The sequence below is a fragment of the Equus przewalskii genome, chromosome 29 (genome assembly GCF_037783145.1).
Source record: "Equus przewalskii isolate Varuska chromosome 29, EquPr2, whole genome shotgun sequence".
NCBI classification, from domain to species: domain Eukaryota; kingdom Metazoa; phylum Chordata; class Mammalia; order Perissodactyla; family Equidae; genus Equus; species Equus przewalskii.
The window spans coordinates 9,173,573-9,191,286 of record NC_091859.1 but is presented as its reverse complement, the minus strand read 5'-3'; the positions used below and the strand labels follow the sequence as shown (position 1 = coordinate 9,191,286).

Here is a 17,714-nt window from a genome sequence, read left to right as displayed (position 1 = left end):
AATGTTCCTCCATGTCTTTTCATGGCTTGATAGCTCACTTCTTTTTAGTACTGAATAATATTCCATTGTCCAGATATATCACAGTTTATTTATCCATTCGCCTACTGAAGGGCCTCTTGGTTGCTTCCAAGTTTTTGTAATTATGGGTAAAGCTGGTATAAACATCTGTGTGCAGATTTTTGCATGGACATAAGTTTTCAACTCCTTTGGATAAATAACAAGGAGCACGATTACTGTATCATATGATAAGACTGTTAAGTTTTGTAAGAAACCGCCAAAGTCTTCCAAAGTGAATGCATAAAAAGAAAACAGCAGTGATCATAACTTTGAAGTTAAGGCTTATACATCATAGGAGATCACAGTAAGCCATTTGGAGTTAAGAGGGAAATATCCCAGAAGAGGTTTCTGACCCCTTTTTTCAAACAAACTGTGTTAGTACACAGTTTCATTATAACAATATGGAAAATGTGTGTAGATTCAACTTAAACAGAAGCTTCACACAACCAGGCGAAAGTTCTTTATTCTTTGTGTCTTTGTAATAACTAACTTTACATATTCTTGAAGCTTCTCTTTATTTAAAGAAAAAGAGTAATGTCTAGTGTTTTGTCTTCTCAAAAGCATTTATAACAACAATTTTTTAAAAATTTTTTTCGTTATCTGTCTTTCCAGTTAGCTAGCTATCTCCACATTATTAAATTGCCTGGTGCTTGTTTAAAAGCACCTTGGCTGAGTAGATATTAATGTAAAAAAAGACTCAGGGTTTTATTTAGCCAAATGATAATTATAAATGATAATTTATTGAAGAGTCTATCTATTATAACTTTTTCATTGGAAAGGAAGTAGGATTCAATAACATTGTTGGAATCTGAGTTTCTAAATTTCTCACTCATTGACACCTGAGTTCAAATGTAAGATTAGAATTAATGGCAAAATTAATTAGGCAGGCAAGTTTTCAAGAGTTTCATAGAGTTTCAAGAGTGGCATAATATAGAAAGAAGGTCAAAGGTCAAACTAAAGGTAAAGAGGAATTATATATCATTTCAAAAAACGGATATTCTAAATTTCAGCAAGAAAGTCCGGGAATTTATTGAAAATTATATTGCCTAGAAAAAAAAGATGAAAATATTAGATTTGATATAAAATGTTCACAAAGTAGTTTTTTATTGATTCCAGTTACCATTAGAGCATCATATAATGGGTCAAAATTAAACTGTACCTTTCAGGCTAATTCAGGAAGAAAAAGAATCTACAGAGTTACGTGCTGAAGAAATTGAGAATAGAGTGGCTAGTGTGAGCCTGGAAGGCTTGAATTTGGCGAGGGTCCACCCAGGTACCTCCATCACTGCCTCAGTTACGGCTTCTTCACTGGCCAGTTCATCTCCCCCAAGTGGACACTCAACGCCAAAGCTCACCCCGCGAAGTCCTGCCAGGGAAATGGATCGGATGGGAGTCATGACACTGGTATGATGATGTGTCCAGAGAACCCTCACCTCCTTTAGGAGTAATGATGCAATAACTGAAACTTATTTCGTGTTTATTCTAGTCTAAGGACTTCCTGTGTGTTTTATTGTTTCTTTTTCTTTTTCTTTTACAACATCTCTAAGTGATAGGTGTAATTATTAATTCTACTATGAGATGAGGAAATGTAGTCTACATAAGTGTAACTTTCCCACGGTCCCATAATAAGTCAATGGAAGAGCAGGAATTTAAATATCACATCGGAAATCTGAATAACTCAAACTATTAAGTACACTGATGATATCTTGGTGAACTAAATTAGGGCTAGGTGGGTTTTTTTGACACACTAAATTACAAAAATTATTTAATTGTTTCAATACACCAACATAGAATGCTCTAATTTTATAATATAATATAATTTTAATAAGAAGAGCCATTAAAAACAACAGCAGCAATTTCCCAATTTTTAGATTTCCATGTCAATATTCTCACCCTTCTTTATTCTTTATTTATTTATCTTCATATTTAACATTAAAAGTTGGAAACCTAAAGTAGGAAGTACCTTGAACATAAGTCAGAGAAAATAAAAGTATTCTGCTAAAAATAATACAGGAAAACCTCTGGAAAATATGGTTGAAATGAATGCTGAATGCCATGGTGTTTAGTCATTTAATTCTCATTATGACATTTGGAAGTCAAAGGGCATTATCATAATAGAGTAGAGGTAACTGAGCCTTTGAGAGTAGGAGTAAGTGGCCCGTGCTCAACACAGCTAGTAAGTGGAGCTGGGTTTTTCTTCAAATTTGCTAACTCAAAAGCATGTCCTATTCTGTCTTTTTTTCTTGTGATTACCTGGAAATGTGTTGAAATAACAACAATAATGAAGATTTAAATATTCTGTACTGTAAAATTCTATGTTTTTGTAGTGAATATTAAAACTATATTATTAAAACAATAAAGTTCCAATTAAAAATAAAAGTTTGGGAACAGAGATTAATTAAAATTCAAATAGGCCACATAATAGTTTATATACTGTCAAGTCTAGTACATATACAAGAAAAGGAGGAGATATTAATGATACTACAGAAGAACATGAAATATAGAGAGAGTTTCTGGTCAGAAGATTGTGAAGCTACCATAAAAAGTGTTACAATGTCTGTATCTGTGCATGTGTGTGTGTGTGTGTGACATCTGAACAACAAAGTTTAATTTATTTTCTGTGTCATCTTTAAATAAATATGTTGCAAAAATGTGTATTGTGGCTAATAACTTATAACAATTATGTATATTAGAATTAATTATATAAATGCACATATATGTGCATACTCTTACCTCTAGGGGAAAACTACCTTATAAATAATTTTATTTTTATCTTCACAAAACTTGTTATGTATATAGATTTAGGTATCTTTTTCTTTAATTTTGCAGTTGAGAATTGAAACAGGAAACTTTTTACATGGCGAAGCAACATTTCTCATATTCAAACTCTTTACAATTATAAGACTTCTATGCAATAAAGTCTGCATAAAAGAGAAATGGTGAAATTAAAAATATAAAAGAAAGGTTTACCTCCTTAAGCCATTGAGTCCTCTATTCTGTGCTCATTCTAGACTTGATGTTAAAGATATTTTTGAAATAGACAGCACAGATGATGGCCAGTCAAAACAAAGGCCAGCTCATCAGAACTGACCCCACCCAGGCACAGGACAGCTTTTAGCCAACGTGCTCAGATACGCTAGCCCAGTATACTGAGCTACATTATGATCTTGTTTTAGAAATCTAGGAACACACATCTGATTTTATTAACTAAAAATATTATCTCTGGCTTAGTTTCTGCATAAATAATGTATGCTGCGTATATTGATGACCTACTTATTATCAAAGGCTACAGTATGAATCTTGGCCCACAGAGCATAATTTAGTCAGCATTCAGGGCAAACAAACTTTGGTTATTTCTGTACTGCTATTATTTCCTTACATTTTACAACAGAGTATTTTTCCCTTTTAAGTATTTTCATAAACATTGGCATCACAATCCTTGACAGAGTTATTATTTGTTGACAGTGTTATTATTTTTGTAATAATAAAATAACATGTATATAATCATTTAGAAGTGATGTTTGCGTACATGTGAAAAGGATACCACTGCTTTCATGCATTTTCTTGAACAGTTAGTCATGAATAAATCAGTGGTCAATGAATTTTATTACACTATAATTAGAGTACTTAAAAAATATTTAGGAATTTTCCTGAGGGTGAAAAAGTCTTTAGAATGTTTAATATCTGACTCATAAAAACAAGAAATGAAATCCAGGAAGTTCTTATCACCAAATAAAACTTTATCATCAAATTCTTGTACTTGTAGAAGATATTGGAGGAAAAATAATTTTGCCAAATATAATTTATGTTTTAATATTCAGAGAATAATTAGAAATTTTAGGAGCAGAAAAGCTGAGATTGAAAAAGTATTGTATTCATTTGTATTGTATATGTTCATATGTTTTGCCAACATTGTTATTTGTCCTGATAATAAAGAGTACTTGTATTTATTTTACCTTATTACAAATCCATAAGCATGAATAACATGATGGTGATATCTAATTGGAATATTGAATGGAGTAAATCAACCCATTTTCCAATAGCAACAAAAATGTAAAGTAGAATACTTTAAGAAAAATTGTTTTACTTATATAAGGAAAATTAGCAAAGATACTAAGTGAATAAGGTTCGTCTGAAATCATAAAGAATTAACTATTTTTTTTTAATTCTGTAGAAAAGCATTGACAAGAAAACAGTAGTCACAGAAACACATAATACCGAGGCCAGAGCTTTCGGTATTTGAGAATGAGGGGGTTGTTAGGATGCCAGGAAGTTTGAGATCCCTCAGGAACAGCGTACCTGCCCAAAGGAGGCCCAAGGCTCTGCATAGACTGGGCAAAAAGGACTGTAATAAACTCCATATAAGATCCATTGAATCTTCATTTATACACAATCTTCTTCATTCCCATCTATATTTTCTTAGGAGGATATAGTCCAGTATTTATTTCTGGCCTGCTCACTCCAAATGCGCTTTATATTCCCTACGGCCCATGGCTCATATCTCATGCACATACACATGACCCCATCATGAAGGCATGCCCCATCCATACCGTCTAGGAAGTCCCCTCTCTAAAGTAACTCTCAGGAGGAGTGCTTTTATAGTGGTTAAAGACATTTATTTACAGAAGACTGGAATGAAAAAAAAGTATAGCCAAGTTATAGATATTATTTAAACTTGTAACATTATCAAATGGTAATCATTAATTAGACCTATTTTCTGTTGTTTTTGTTATTGCCAATCACAGCCAAGTGATCTAAGGAAACATCGGAGAAAGGTATTGTAAACATCTACATGATTACTAGTTGAATATTGTTTTCTATGAAAGCTGTAAAATTATATTCCCTCTAGTTGAAGCATTTTATTAACAGAAAAAATAAATATTAAAAGTATTTAAGTGTTATTGAATTGTTTAAATATGATCATAAGAGTAAATGCATCAAAATAAAATTGTTTATGCTTTCTAGGGTAATGATTATTTTATAAGGACTAAATATCCTTGTTTTCCACAGAATATTTAGACTACTCTTGATAAAATTAGATAGTTTATTGTCCATACTAGAGCAATGCTGCTTGTTTTAAAAAGTAGGTTTTTCTACTATTCGGGCATGTGAGACCAACAGATCAGGAGACGACTGCCAGTAAAGATAGCTTGTTACTCACGTTTCCCAAGAGAACGGGCATACCATGCTGTGTAGGGCAAGCAGAAGCACCAGGGTGGGTCGGGAGGCAGACAGAATGAGGGGAGAACGTGGGCAGGAGCCCTCACTGTGGTTCTTATGGGAGATGCAAGGCAAGGCAAGGCAGGGTAAGCAGGCTTAGGACTGGCTAGTTTGAATAATTTCGGTGGCCTCTAGGGTTATAGGGGTTATCTCTAGTTGTCTAATCCCTGTCCTGGTATGGTGAAGGCAGAGGAATATTGCCTCCTAGGGTACAAGAGTCAAATAGAAAAGATGGTTTGGGGTACTGGTCTAGATTGGTCAGTTAGCATATGGAAGGTGCCCTCCAGGGAAGTGTTTTACTTTCTCTAAGAATTAGCGAACTCCTGGAGGGCATTCTATCCTGGGTCAGCATGGCCCCAGATGATGGAGCATCAAGAATACAGAAAATGTGAAAATATAGTTAATATACTGCTTTCCTGTTTGGTATGACATCAATAGAATAAATATTGGATATGGGTAACAAAGTGGACTTCAGTTTTGACACAAAATGACATCTTGTTAGATAACTGATAACAGCAGAGGTCAGACTCACAGGATATCACATAGGAAAGATTTCAAAGATTCAACCTACTATCCAGGGCATAAATATTTTTCAGCATCCTCTTGGTGTAGTAGTCAGTCTATGCCTAAACAATTCTGGAACCAGAGAACTTTTTTTAATTAAGGGAATCTATATTATGCTTACATGGCTTAGGTTGAAAGAATTTTCTTTTTCTTTTTCTGGGGAAAGAATTTTCTTTTTCTTTTTCATCTCTCTTCCTATAGCACCTTTTCCTTGATACTACCAGTTAGTTCTCAAGTGTCAAATTAACCATGCATGATGTTCTTATTATTTGTCTTTGACTTTCTCCACCACTTAAAATGACTATACTGGGAATTTAGGAAGAAATCTGAATGGGTAATATAAAACAAATTCAGTAGGTATAAGAAAAAGCAGTCACAAAAGAAGATTCTGTCCAGAAATGCAGCCTCAGGGAATTGAGGGAGTAAAGAGATGATTGGTATAAAGGTAGGTCATGGGAAGAAGACCACAAACTAAAAATTGCTGTATGTCAGAGTAAGAAGTTACACACATGATTTCATTTCCACTTCAGAAAAACACATCAAAATAAGTATTATCACTTCCATTTTATTGATGAGGAAACTTAATCTTAGAGTAGGTAAGTCGTTAGCACATGTCATTCAACAAATAAGAGAAACCAGGATTCAAATCCGTCTCTGATTGTAAAGCCTTTCTCCTCCACTTTGTGTCTGTTGTATGAGCTCTAAGGGTTATTCAGAGAATGGTTTTTGTATGACATTTTCAGAGGCTGATATTTGAGTTGGCATAGTTTGACTGGCAGTGTGGAGAGAGGAGGGTATTTTCTAAGAGGGGGTTTCAGGAAAAAAAATCTGGAAGTAGAAATGGTCAAGCCTAGCAGAAATAGTCATGGAAAACAACCATGGTTAGATCATGGAACTGTGAAGACGTAAATACATATCAGGAAGAGTTTGGAAACACACTTCATGAGTTTAGAGAGATGTGAGTTTAGAAAGGATTTGCCATAATATTGACATTATGCTGAAAGTAGTTCTTGAAAAAGATTCTTCTGGTGGCCGTAGGCTAGTCGAAATGGAGAGAGGAAATCCTATTAAGACGCCTCCCTAAACTGTTAAAAGTAACGCTGGCTTGGATGACAAGAGCCCAGACAGTTTTATTAAGTTTCTCCAATGCATGAGGTCTTTGTCATATATGAACACATTTATGCATAATAGCTTAATGTATAAACAAGCAAGATGTTGCATAGATACAAGATGAGAACACAGCTTTAATATTTTTGCTGTAACCATATTGAGGAACTTTTTTTCCATCAGAACTTCCAGAGCCATATGTCTTTTAGTTTTGCCTTCCACAATCTTTCTCTCTCTGTGTATGTATTTTAATGCACAATGATGGTATTTTAAAAAATGCATCATTGTTGTAAAAAAAACTCTCAACAATTAACTTGACTCTTGAAAAGTCTTATATAGTATCTCTGACAAAATTTATGGTATCCCTGAATTGTTCTAGATTCTGAAATAAATTCTTTAAAGAAATTCCTTTCATCTCATCTTCTTGGGTTGTTCTGTATGCTTTTTTCAATTTTCCCATGAGACGCAGTGAAATGAAACAATTTGCAAGAATTATGTTCTTAACTTTTATTATTCTCACTTTAAAAAGTAAAGTTTTTTTCCTTATAAACTGCAACTTGTTTTTTAAACATCCTGGAACACATTTCATTAGCCTGATCTAAAGCACTTTATCTGATAAAGGTGTATTTTGCCAACATTTCTTCTTAGTTCAAAAATCTCCCTCTTGAATGACGTCCATGTTATGATAACCTGACTATGCATAATCTTTTTTTAGTGAATTAATTCAAATATACGTTGAATAACTTTCTGGAAAGCATTTACTTCTGGATATATTGAAATGGATTCCAGGATAGCTTTTTCATAGTCCCTGGATATTGGTCTATAGTGTTTATTAACTTTAAGTCATATTTTTGTGTAGTGGGTCCATTTTTTTTAACTGGAATGTCTTCACTTTTAAATAGTTATGATAGTCATACTCGTTAATAATGTGAATTTGTACGTGTAAGACCTATATGCCCCAAGTCTCTTTGTATTGTTTTTGTATTAGAATTACTCAAATAGCTTTGCTTTAATGATTCTCCACTTCCATCAGTTTCATTTGCAAATTAGAAGGAGATCATCTGAATGTATTGTTTTTGATTCTAGATTGCAGTGGTGGAAGAAGATGGTCGGGAGGATAAAGCAACAATTAAATGTGAAACTTCTCCTCCCCCTACCCCTAGAGCCATCAGGATGACTCACACGCTCCCTTCTTCGTACCACAATGATGCCCGAAGGTATGACTCTCAGCACACTGCAGGTTCTATGCTCCCCTTCCGAAAATATCCCTCTTCCTTTCAATGTTGTCAAATAGACTGCTTAAAAATTTATACAAAAAATTTGATTAGCGCTAGAATTCTTTGTTGGGGTATTGTCCTGCTCTCTCTCCCCAATATCATTTGTGAAAAAAACCAAAATTTCCATTCTGAGAATATTTTTAGTTTTAAAATTAACTGTATATTTGCAATCTTGTTATTAGCCAGTGTTGATAAGAAGAGCTCTTCTATTTTTGGCCTGTATTTCTTATTAAAATAGAGTCAGGCTAGAGAAAGGATGTACTAAGAAAGTAACAAAAAGCTGAAGGGATCCTAGGACAAGACTATCAATTTGGCTTATAGTGTAAAAGTGATTAAGGTCTGAAAAGTCCATAATTGCGCCTCACATACTTTCAGCAGACAGGTATGTACACGACCGTATGGGTGCTTGTGCTGCCCGCTAGAACAGCTCCTCAGGCAGAAAGTTCTTAGAAACGAAAAAAAGCAAATTTGCCAAAATATTAAAAGAAAAGGTAAGTTTACGTGGGGAGAATATCCCATTTGTCATAGTGACTCTTCATACTGTCCTTTCCATCTGCATAAAAATTTGCAAGCAGAGCTCTATAATAAAGATGTAAATAAATCTAAGCATGCAATTTACATCTTAAGAGTGTGTCCTTCTTATCACTTGCAGTTCTTACCAATTGCAGCATCTCTGGACACATAATCCATACAACAAAATGTGATGACTTAGTGATTAATACTTTAAGTAAGACTCTATCTTCTAAATGGTATATGTATATCTGAAAACAGAGCTTTTTGTGCTGTCAGGCATTTTGTTCTTCATATTTTGTTTACTTTTCACTTCTAATGTGGAAAACACACACAGTTACTCCAGCTTCGAAATACCTACTTCCTCCACTTTCAAAAAAGAGAGTGAATTATATTGTAACATATGAAAAGCTATTGCTTTGGAGTTTAGAGAGTGTGAACCTAGATTAATTAGGATGAATAAGTAAAGTTAAATAGTTCATTATATTATTGTCAAATTAACAGTTGTAGGAAAAAATGATAGAAACATCTATTGAACCTCTCCGATTAATACAGTGTCAAATATTGATCAGGAATAGAGCCGAGACAAACTGCTTGAAAATCCTTTCACCTTATAATGTACCTAAAAGAATACCTGAGAACTAGAAGAAAACATATCCAGTGGTCACTAGGGTATGTGATCTGTTGCTGTTAAATACCACCCAGACCACTTAAGACTAGATGAATTAGACTCTAAAACCGAGAGAGAGAAAGAAGGCTGGAGGAAATTCCAATAAAACCAGGGGCTACAATAGCACCTTAAATTTCGCTATTGGTTATATTTAACTGTCTTATCATAGGTCATGACGTTTAAGATTACAAAAACAAGCTCCAAGAAAGAAATAGGTAAATGGTCAAGTGCTAAACAATAGATCGGTTAACAGGCAGTTAATAAGCCAATCTATGTTTATTGATTAGTTTGAGATTATACAAAAAATAAGGGAAAAAATAATTTGGAACCAAAAGAAATTTTTCTAGAGAAAATTTGGAGGCTAAGGGCCCATTGGCTGAGGAAACCACTCTTCAATATGCTTAAGAATAAACGTGGGAAGAAAGGGAGACATCAACATTCAAAGTCTACTTGTTCCCTCTTGTGTGCCTTCACAAAGGAAACAAGCCTTGTGTACCTTGGGGATGTTGCACCAAAACTAGCAGTTTGTCCTCTTTTGTGTTTTGCAGTAGTTTATCTGCCTCCCTTGAGCCAGAAAGCCTCGGGCTTGGCAGTGCCAACAGCAGCCAAGACTCTCTTCACAAAGCCCCCAAGAAAAAAGGAATCAAGTCTTCAATAGGGCGATTGTTTGGTAAAAAAGAGAAAGCTCGACTTGGACAGCTCCGTAAGTAGGCGTGCACTTGACTTTCCACTGCCGCTCACTTTAGTCACTTCTGAGTGTCTATTGATTTTACATTTCATTTCATTTCTCATCTTTTCATTTCTTCTTTTTCCTACTTGACAAACTTTTTATGTTAATCAGCTTTGTAAATCCAATTTAGCTGAGTAATGCTTGACACAAGTCACAAGGGAAGACTATTTGTAAAACTTTCAGTCCTTGTCATTTCTCTGTAAATAACAATAGCTAGAATATGTTTAATGCTAACTGTGATGGACTCAAGGACCCTCTGAGGCAAGTTTTATTACTGTCATCTTTATTTATTGATGAGTAAACAATGTCTTAGTAATTCGCAGAACTGAGGTATTCATCCTAGTGCCAAAGTTTCAAAACCAGCTTAAAATCACTGAGTATCTTGTATCCATGTGTATAAACGCTTAACTCAGCAAATTTAAAGCTTTTCTGTTGAAAAAAATTGAGACGCTTACAAAAAATCTGAAAGAATTTTTTAAGTCACAATAAAGGATTATGATACATAGAACATAAAATGTAAAAGACAGGGTTACTTTGTTTAAAACTATCACAGCTTTCTGCTACAGCCTCTACAGCATGTAGGTGGGGAATGGAGGAAGGAATAGGGTGCTAGAGATTGTTAATTATTAATGATTAATTGAATAAAATATAGATCAGTACATTTGAAATGACCCTAGGTAAATACATAAACATAGTTTAATGGATGGAGACACGTATCTATATATAAACTTGTCTGAAGCAAAAAGAATATGTAAAATGTGTTCCCTGAAATGATGATATATACACTTGATTTTTTTGTTGTTGCCTTTCTATATATTTATTTTTTATTCTGAAATATCTTTTAATCATCTTGGTTATTCGTGATTGCATCTTTTTTTTCCCTCTTCTTCTATTTACCTGAGAACTAGAGTTAAATTACCGAGAAAGGATTTAGCTCCTACTTCCAATGGTAATTGCTGAACAGAGTGATACCAGAATTTCATAGCACCTCCTTTGGTTTCTCAAATAAAGGAATGACTATTCACAGGTCATGCCCCAACCCCCAGGGTTAGTTTCCTGCCCTGGCACCAAAAGGATTTCTGAGAATAATATTTATGTTTGCAGATTTAGGGCTGTAGTATTATTCAAACATGGCTTTGTCGACTTCCACGGTGTGAAACCCACACAAAGCATCAGAAGCCATGGGAAACTGATGTGTAGCTAGCTGTGTGATTAAGTGCTATTCAGCAGGAGAATTAAATCCTCTTTGCATTTCTGTTTCTCAGGAGAGGAACCCCTTAGGCTATAGAAAATAGTATTGCACAAGAAAAGAAGCAGGAAGATGGTTATTTTTTGGATATAAAATGTATAAACCAAAATGTTGTTTTAAAATTTGTTTTATTTTATTTGACAACTGTTTATATTCTTACCAAATTATTTCTCATTTCCAGTATATTATAGTGTAATTCACAATAGTGTGGATAGTTATTTTAAAATATTTATTTTAATGACATAGTAATCATTTTATTTTTTCCTATTTCAACATACATGTTCATCTTAGGCTCTATAATTTACTTTTCCCTTTTAAAATGTGCTTAATTGTCTTTTCACTTAGATTATCCTACTTTTATTTTATATTTAACTTTGATGAAGAATTACTAAATCATTAGGAATTTCGCTAATAATAGGCCGTCAAAATTGGAGTATCCTAGATACAATTTAAAATCTAGAAAACTATACGCCTTCTAGAAACGTAGCCTTTCCTATCCATTTTCAATGACTGTGTCTCTATGTCAGAACAGATGAGAACAGAATTAATTACAATTATATTCTTATGAACTTCATCCAAGTTAGAACCCAGCAATAGTTATTTGGGATCCTATCATAGACTTGGGAACATTTCAGAACCATGAGCAATTTTGTTTTACTCCACAAAACAACAGAGATAGAGGATAAACAAAGCTGAGTCATCAGCATGGTCAGGACTGCGATGATGATGAGGAAGTCAAAGACAGAAATCTATACCTCTGAAGCTGCATAGAAGCTACATTGAGGTTGAATCAAACCTCCTAGATAATCCAAGAAAAAAAGATGTTTATTGGAAATAAGACTTGAAGAAATATGAAGAAAATATAGACATAAATACATTTCAGGAAACCATATTGGTACCAGAAGAAAATTGTGCATGAGACAACTGGTACTTTAGTTGAAGGATATGGACTCATATGCCTGGACTCATATCCATTTGTCCTGGAAGGTATATCCAGGTTGTGAGGTAAAGATCATGAAAACTTATCAAACCCAGGGGCTGCCACCCCATGCTAATGACACATGCATCAGAAGAAACTAGGATAACATCTCTAGTGATTATGATTTTGATATCTTGATCTGGGAAATTCAGACACAGGAACACTGACAATATTATTTCTTCTACCAGTAAAAATAGAGAGAGGAAATAAGATAGGATGGCATGGAAAGTAAGATGGTACTGAGATGATGGTGTCAAAGAACCAAATTTGAAATTTTGGGCCATGTCCTACTATTTAGAACTCTTAGTTGAAGAGTTTAGCACATAAGGACAGAGAAACATAAGTTAACCTGAGAGTAGCTATGCTAAATGCCTTTAAATGAAATATGGTGTGGAAAAAGAAAATGGTCTAAATAAAACTATGAAAATGTTCGCTTGGTTCCATCAGGAAGGATAAACAACAAGAGAGGAATTCTTAGTGATTCACAGAGGAGAATAGTGGTAAGGGGGTGTTGTTTGCCTTATATGACCATCTGAAAAGCTAGGTAATAAGGTAAACTTCAGATGACAGGTCAGTAGATATGACTACATTCATAACCCCTAACTATGGAGAATCAAACTCAATATACATATTATCTATTTTTACAAATATTTTACTAGCAGAGGCAATATAAATGTGGAAACCCCAGAACTCAAAGGAAACAATATTTGGAAAAGGATTTGCATAAAGCTAACAGAAACCAAACAAAATTATTTTATTCCAGAAATCTATTACAGCATGTTTTCCAAATGGTTGGTGATTATTCAGTCAAGTCACAGTAGTAGCACAGACAAAAGTTGGGTAGTAATAGGAGGTTTCAAGTTTTCAGATTTCTTATAGAAAATTCATTCTACGCTTATCAGAGGGTTTGACAGTTCTTGTTCAAAGTATTATTGCCCATAATGTAGCAGCAGGATTTGCAAACTAAAATATCTACTTGAAGGTACTTCAAGTGATGTGCAGGGTAGAAAATAACAGGAGTGACGTAGACTCGAATGAATCAATGAACATTGTTCTTCCATTAAAAGCATTTAAACTCAATTTTTAACTACTATTCAGGAAAGATAAAACATTTATATGCGCCAAGTCTACTTGAAGGTTGCAGTGAATTTGAGGAGAGTTTCCTGGCAGATGGCCTTCTAGCGGACTTGGGAATCTGACTTTAGTTTCTCGTTCTCTCTCTCTCTTTTTTTCATTTTTTCATTCACTCTCTTTCTATGCTACAAGTCCCAAGATGAAAAGATTCAGAAATAGGTTTGATAATTTCATTGAGGGGCATGGAGACAGCAGGGCTGATAAAGACTTCTGCTGATCTCCTGGAGCATAGATCCAGGATGTAATAGCATCCTTTTAAGACTTAGTAGCCCAGTGACCACAGCCTTTCCCCTGCTGATTCATGCATCCAGATACAATGCATCCCTGATATTTCCATTAATATTTAAACACGCTCATATCTAATCTATATTTTAAAAGTCATCACTTGATCCTGCCATCTTGCCTAGATATTGACTCATCTTTCCCTTAGTCTTAAGATCCAAGCTTAAGTGAGTTTTCCACAACTGCTATTTTTACTTCCTCATCTGTCAATCACTTTACAACCTACCACAGCCTGACTTCCACACAAACTTCTAGAAACAAGTTCAATCTTAACCAACATAGAAGATTGGTTAGGACAAGGAAGGTTAGATATTATCAAAGCAATTCAAGAGGAGGTAACACACTCATAATTTTTACAATGATGTGAACTTAAGAAGCTGTATATCTGAAATAGGAGACATCCTTCTAAAAACAGATTTTAAAAGAGTTTGGTACTGGGGCCGGCCTGGTTGCACAGCAGTTAAGTTCGCACATTCCACTTCGGAAGCCCAGGGTTGGCTGGTTCGGATCTGGGGTGCGGACATGGCACCGCTTGGCAACCCATGCTGTGGCAGGCGTCCCACATATAAAGTAGAGGAAGATGGTCACGAATGTTAGCTCAGGGCCAGTCTTCCTCAACAAAAAGAGGAGGATTGGCAGCAAATGTTAACTCAGTGCTAATCTTCCTCAAAAAAGAAAAAAAACAGGAAGAGTTTGGTGCAAAGTTGTATCTATAACAAATAATAGATATAAGTAAATAGCATAGACACGTAAGAACAGTGTCAGGAAAGCCACTTGTCAAAATAAACTGATAATTGGAAAAACTTCCCCAAAGGGGAATTATGAAATCCTTATTATTACTTTTGTTTAGTAGTTTTAAAATTTAAAGAAAATAAGTAAAGTGAAGGTTTACCTTATGTGAACAGAATATACAGATAGGTGGAACTATTCAAAAACTCTCATTTTTGCCTCTATTTGCTTACTTGAAGAGAAAGATTTCTCCCAAAAAAAAGCATTAACAAGAGGGCATTGAAGCCCAAGAGGGTAGAGATTTTGAGGAAAAAAAACAAAACAGATAATCTAAATTCATGTATTTCTTCACACTTTGAGTGAATAAGCACAGCCACTGTTGAACGCAGAGTACCAATCATGGACTTTAGGAAAATGGCTAAAACGTAGCTGATGGCATTGAGGAACTTCCATTTTTTAAGATGGATAGTCCATAAACATATTCAAACTTTTATTTAAAACAAAACAAAAACTTCAGTGTATTTCTGGCCCAGAAAAATTTTACCTGATACATTGTCTGTCCTATCAGGACAGCTAGGAGACAAGGGCTCTGAACCCCAAGGTCCATGATTATGCATCAATAATTGGAATCTTGACTGGCTTGACTTTTAATTTTGTCTGAAGGCATTAACCTATTTTGAAGCAAACCAAATTAAACTGTGTTAAATATAGGCATGTCAGGCAACACTCGCTTGTTTCTTTGACAAAGTTACTCAGTAACAGAACAGGAAGGGCAGTGGACAAGCTGTGACTCATGACATCCCTGTGGACAAGATGTCAAATGGGGCCTGAGTGATGGAAGACTTGGGTGGGATTTATAACTGGTTGAATAATCCTCTACTAACAGTGCTAATGAGTGGAGTGATGCCACCTTCGATAAAGTTTCCAGTGGCGTGATTCAGACTCATTCTGTCGTTGGTCAATACATCACCCAATCACTTGCACATGAACATTTCAACAGTGCAGATTTATGGATTACTGATATGGAGAGGAATCACAAATGAAAAAATTCGTGTTATTTATAAAAACTATCCCCAAAACTGAGATATGGAGGGTCCAAAATATCCCTCTCTAAACATATAGCTCTTGGGAGCATTTTTTTATACGAAAAATTTAGAAGTTTAATGTGACTCTAAAGTCAATATATTAGTCAATAAAGGTATGCCACGTTAATAGACACCGGTCCTCCCAGGTCTTCAAAGAGCCCTAATGGCTATAAAGAAAAATGAAGAGAACACATGTGACCAGCCCAGATGATGTTAACAACGAATGGTAAGGATGAAAAAAATAGGCCATTGACAGGCAATGCAGCAGAAGGAGCAGAAGTCAAAGAAAAAGAGATTTTCAAGAATGGAGAATTGATCAGATAGAACCAAGTACAGCAAAGCTGTGAAAAAACAGTAAAAAGAGAAAAATATATTAAATTTGAAGAGGCAGAATCCCCAATTATATAAAATTATATATATATATATATATATATATATATCTCCCCAGACATATAAAATGCATATATTATTGAGTAAAAAAAATAAAAGCTACTTTCACAAATTTTCTTTAAGTGCACTTGAGAAGCAATATATTTCACAGAGAATTTTTGCCTGCTAACTTGCAGTTCCCTTTCCTTTATGATCATCAACCAGATTTTATTATAATTGTCTGAACTCATTGACCTACTATAATCAGCATAATGAAGAAAACAATTTCACAGTGACAAAAAACAGCATCAACATTGCACCAGCATTGTTTAGCAAGCACCTTTTCACACATAAAATTTGAGTGGCTGTGCTGGCCTTTACTCAAAAACTTAGATTGTTCCTGGATCTTATGGGACCAACAGATATAAATTCCACAAATTGTCAATTAGAGATGACGCACGCTCTTCATGGTGAAAGGGCCTTTCTTTGAAGAAAGCAGTATTTAGCTTCCCTTGTGAATGCATTTATTTCACACTCTTTGTGAGCCAGGCACTGCACCTGGGGACAGCCTGCAGAGATCTAACAGACTAACAGACATGAAACCACTCAGTAACTGTTTATAAATTGAAGCGTGTTTGCATACGAAATGAGTGGTATGGATTAATACTGAAGGGAGGTCAAATGAAAGAAAGACGAAGCTGCTATCAGCAGCAGATTACAGTCTTGATCTCTCTGGAGTAAGAGCTTCCTTTTTGTACAATGACAGAGCCCTCTGCTGGACAAATGGAGAGGCAGAGACTTTGCAATGTGGGTTTTGGCCAGAAATTCCTACAGACTTGTACGTCAAGGGCCAACATGAAATAAATTATTCTGAATGGAATCTAAACCCCAGGCAAAACAGAGATAATTGCCTTCACAATCTAAATGAACGGATATCTCTACTCAGTACCCCACATAGGTCTGGGCACATGAGGATTCCTTAAGCTCCTCAGCCTGGATCTTAGTAAGCCTCACACTTTGCTGTACTTTCCTTGAAATGCTCTAAGACCTTCCCTCTGGTGCCTTGGGGAAGCTAGGGCTGGCAGTGCCATCTGGGCAGGGCACCCTCAGCCGAGACCTTGACCTGTGTGGGTCCAATTGCTAGAAGCATTGAATTTTCTCTTATTTTTCAGACCCTAGGACCAGCCAGGGAGGGAGTGCTATCTAGGCAGGGTACCTTATCCAACCAAACTGTGTGGACCTGGGTCCCTGTTTCTCCTCTTCAGCATGTTCCCTGACTCTCTATTGCCTTCCCTGGGGTCGACCAGATACCCTGGGGAGCCCAGAAACTCGCACTTATGGAGTTCTGGGCCAGTGGCCTGACCCCAGTTCCAGGAGAGTGCTCTGACAAGTGAATCACTTTCTCCTCCTGTGGGATGAAACCACTAGATTGTTGCCCCGTTGATTTGGGGTTACTCAAAATGTTTGTATAAAAAGGGGATGGGAAAGAAAATGCTTGACTGGGACCCGCAGACCGTAGGAGTGGTCCTGTCTCAACACTTCCAAGTCCTCGATGACCTCACAAAAGTGTGTGTGCCTGAGTGATAAATAGCCCAGAACTTCACTGAGAGCAGGGATTTTAGCACGGGCTTTTGCAAGTGCAACCGCTAGAGGGCCACTGATAAGGGGATAAGCAGTTTCTTACCTGAGCATCCACGGAATCATGGGACTCAAGCCTTCTGTGCCTGAGCACCTTATACCATGAGATGGGTG

At 35.6% G+C, this 17,714-nt stretch overlaps 1 protein-coding gene across 50 annotated transcripts in view; it reads left to right on the top strand.

The window, feature by feature from the left end:
* Positions 1–17,714, top strand: part of PPFIA2 (PTPRF interacting protein alpha 2) — a 454,616-nt gene that overhangs the window by 369,478 nt on the left and 67,424 nt on the right. For all 50 annotated transcript variants that reach the window (XM_070599410.1, XM_070599421.1, XM_070599415.1 and 47 more), the window contains 4 exons: positions 1,224–1,461; positions 4,803–4,832; positions 8,035–8,165; positions 9,954–10,108. In XM_070599410.1, the coding sequence (XP_070455511.1) occupies positions 1,224–1,461; positions 4,803–4,832; positions 8,035–8,165; positions 9,954–10,108 (554 nt within the window). The remainder of the gene's footprint in view (positions 1–1,223; positions 1,462–4,802; positions 4,833–8,034; positions 8,166–9,953; positions 10,109–17,714) is intronic.